At 33.0% G+C, this 2,130-nt stretch overlaps 1 protein-coding gene across 1 annotated transcript in view; it reads left to right on the plus strand.

Annotated features, from left to right (window-relative positions):
- The first annotated feature begins 1,336 nt into the window (after nucleotides 1–1,336).
- LOC106122419 (probable cytochrome P450 6a23) overlaps nucleotides 1,337–2,130 on the plus strand; it is a 15,006-nt gene continuing 14,212 nt past the window's right edge. The window contains exon 1 of the mRNA XM_013318366.1: nucleotides 1,337–1,677. Within this exon, the coding sequence (XP_013173820.1) occupies nucleotides 1,386–1,677 (292 nt within the window). The 5' untranslated portion in view covers nucleotides 1,337–1,385. The remainder of the gene's footprint in view (nucleotides 1,678–2,130) is intronic.

A 2,130-nucleotide genomic window follows, 5' to 3' on the forward strand; every position in this document is an offset into this window, starting at 1 on the left:
GATTATGTTCTACATCTGTGCTGAATTTCATCAAGATCCGTTGAGCTCTTCCGGAGATATATACTAACAAACATCCATCCATCCATCCATTTATAATATTAGTAAGATGAGTCACATAACGATGATGAGAAAAGCGTTCACAAATGCCAAATGCTATACATTATTTGATTATTAGCTTTCATAGTTTAGAAATTGACCTTTGAAAATGTAAGCCCAGACTAAGTAATCAAGAGTGCTTAGACAATAAACGTGTCTTGAATTCAAATGAACAAATCAACTTCAAGACGATTTCTACATTTGTTTTAAGAATTTAAAGTCATTAGAGAATGTAAACGATCTAACGAGGATAGACGGGAGGAGGGGGGAGGAGGGGGGAGTGCGCAAACATTGCGAACGAGCTGACATAGAGTAAGATCGGGTAAAATGGAAGCTCCGTATTACAAATGTATATTGAAATGCGAATGAATCAGACGATTTGAGTATTTTAGTACAAATTAAAATTAAAATATCGTAAGTAATTCTAGGTTAAGATGCTGTCACGGTACCTTATAATAATAATAGCACAGGGTCGGCTATTTATGATAACATATATAAAATTCGATTTAATTTTATATTTTATAAATTAAGCACACATAAGCAAATGATGATATAAGCAAAAAAGTAATGAGATTGAATGTGGATGGCTGCAAAGGTAGAGGAAGACAAAAAAAAAGTATGGAATGACTGTGTGAAAGAGGAAATGCGTAAGAAGGGTGTAGATTCGGGTATGACGGCTGATAGAGATGTATGGAGGAGTAGTACTTACTGTGCCGACCCCCAATAGGGATAAGCGCAGGTTGATGATGATGATAAATTAAGCACACATTTTATCTTTTACGTAAAATGTAAATAAGCTTCTCTTCTCCTGTTATTTAGTTAATTTATATTTTTTGGGTTTACTTCTTTTTTTCACCTTTCAAAGTTTATATTGTAATTTTACGAATTTATTTATTACTTAAATTATAGTATTGTAATAAAAATAGGAACTAACAATAAAATCCATATTCTTTGTGAATTTATCACACAAGTTCTGTTAATATTACGATTATAAAGAAAATTTTCTACTGTAAAATACGAGTGATATAAAAATGTGTCGATTGCGGGCCTGGTGTGACTTTCTCTGTTACAGCATCGCTTGCGCTTGCGCTTGCGCACGGCGCGTCGCACCGCCAAACTTGCTTTATTACATTTAATGAAATGTCAGAGTACGCTCCTGTCTAACCACGATATTCTTTATTCAAAATTATCTACAGAGTGTACTAATTTAAAATTAATTTAATCATGATTAAATAAAAAAAATGTCATAGTGAATAAATGGATTTCAGTGGATAAACGATGTTATCAAGATGTTTGGATTCAAACGTTCTTATATGAAAATTATTCTACTCTTGGTATTCGCTGTACAATTTTGTACCTTCGGTAGTGTTGTTTTACGGTATATGTTTAATTGTTCTCTTTGTGTGGCGTGTGTACTAGCTGTACTTACTTACGACCATGATTATTGGAGGGTTAAGGGGATATTTTCACCCCCCGCGTGGCCTCTGGTAGGCCACATCAGGACTGTTGTGGCCTTCAAGGAGCAGGGTGGGATGTGCTTCAAGAGAATCTACGATAAATATAAAGATAAAAAGTTTATAGGTAAGTAATACTTAAGTATAAGTCTTGTCTTCTTTCGTTGTGATTGTTTTTTCAAATTGCATCTTCAAATATTTGGAATCTATAAAATATACAAGCGGACCCGACAGACGTTGCCCTGTCTACACGTCTTTAATTTGAATAATTTAATATTAAGTTAATATTTGATGAAAATTGTGAATCTAAACCATTCCCAGATCCCCTTGAACATACACAAAAAATTTCATCAAAATCGCTCCAGTCGTTTGAGAGAAGTTCAGTGACATACACACTCACAGAAGAATTATATATATAAAGATAATAAATCATTTAAAGAACGTTTATTTTTATAATATTTCATTAGTTTGATTAAAAAGTGAACGACGTTGGTTTATTTAAGTCTTTAAAGCAAGGTCACTAGGTTGACTAAATAAAATAGCTCTTGCTATTTAGTGAATTAAAAGTTAATCGTACTAA

The sequence above is a fragment of the Papilio xuthus genome, unplaced genomic scaffold (assembly GCF_000836235.2).
Source record: "Papilio xuthus unplaced genomic scaffold, Pxut_1.1 DF826923.1, whole genome shotgun sequence".
NCBI lineage: Eukaryota > Metazoa > Arthropoda > Insecta > Lepidoptera > Papilionidae > Papilio > Papilio xuthus.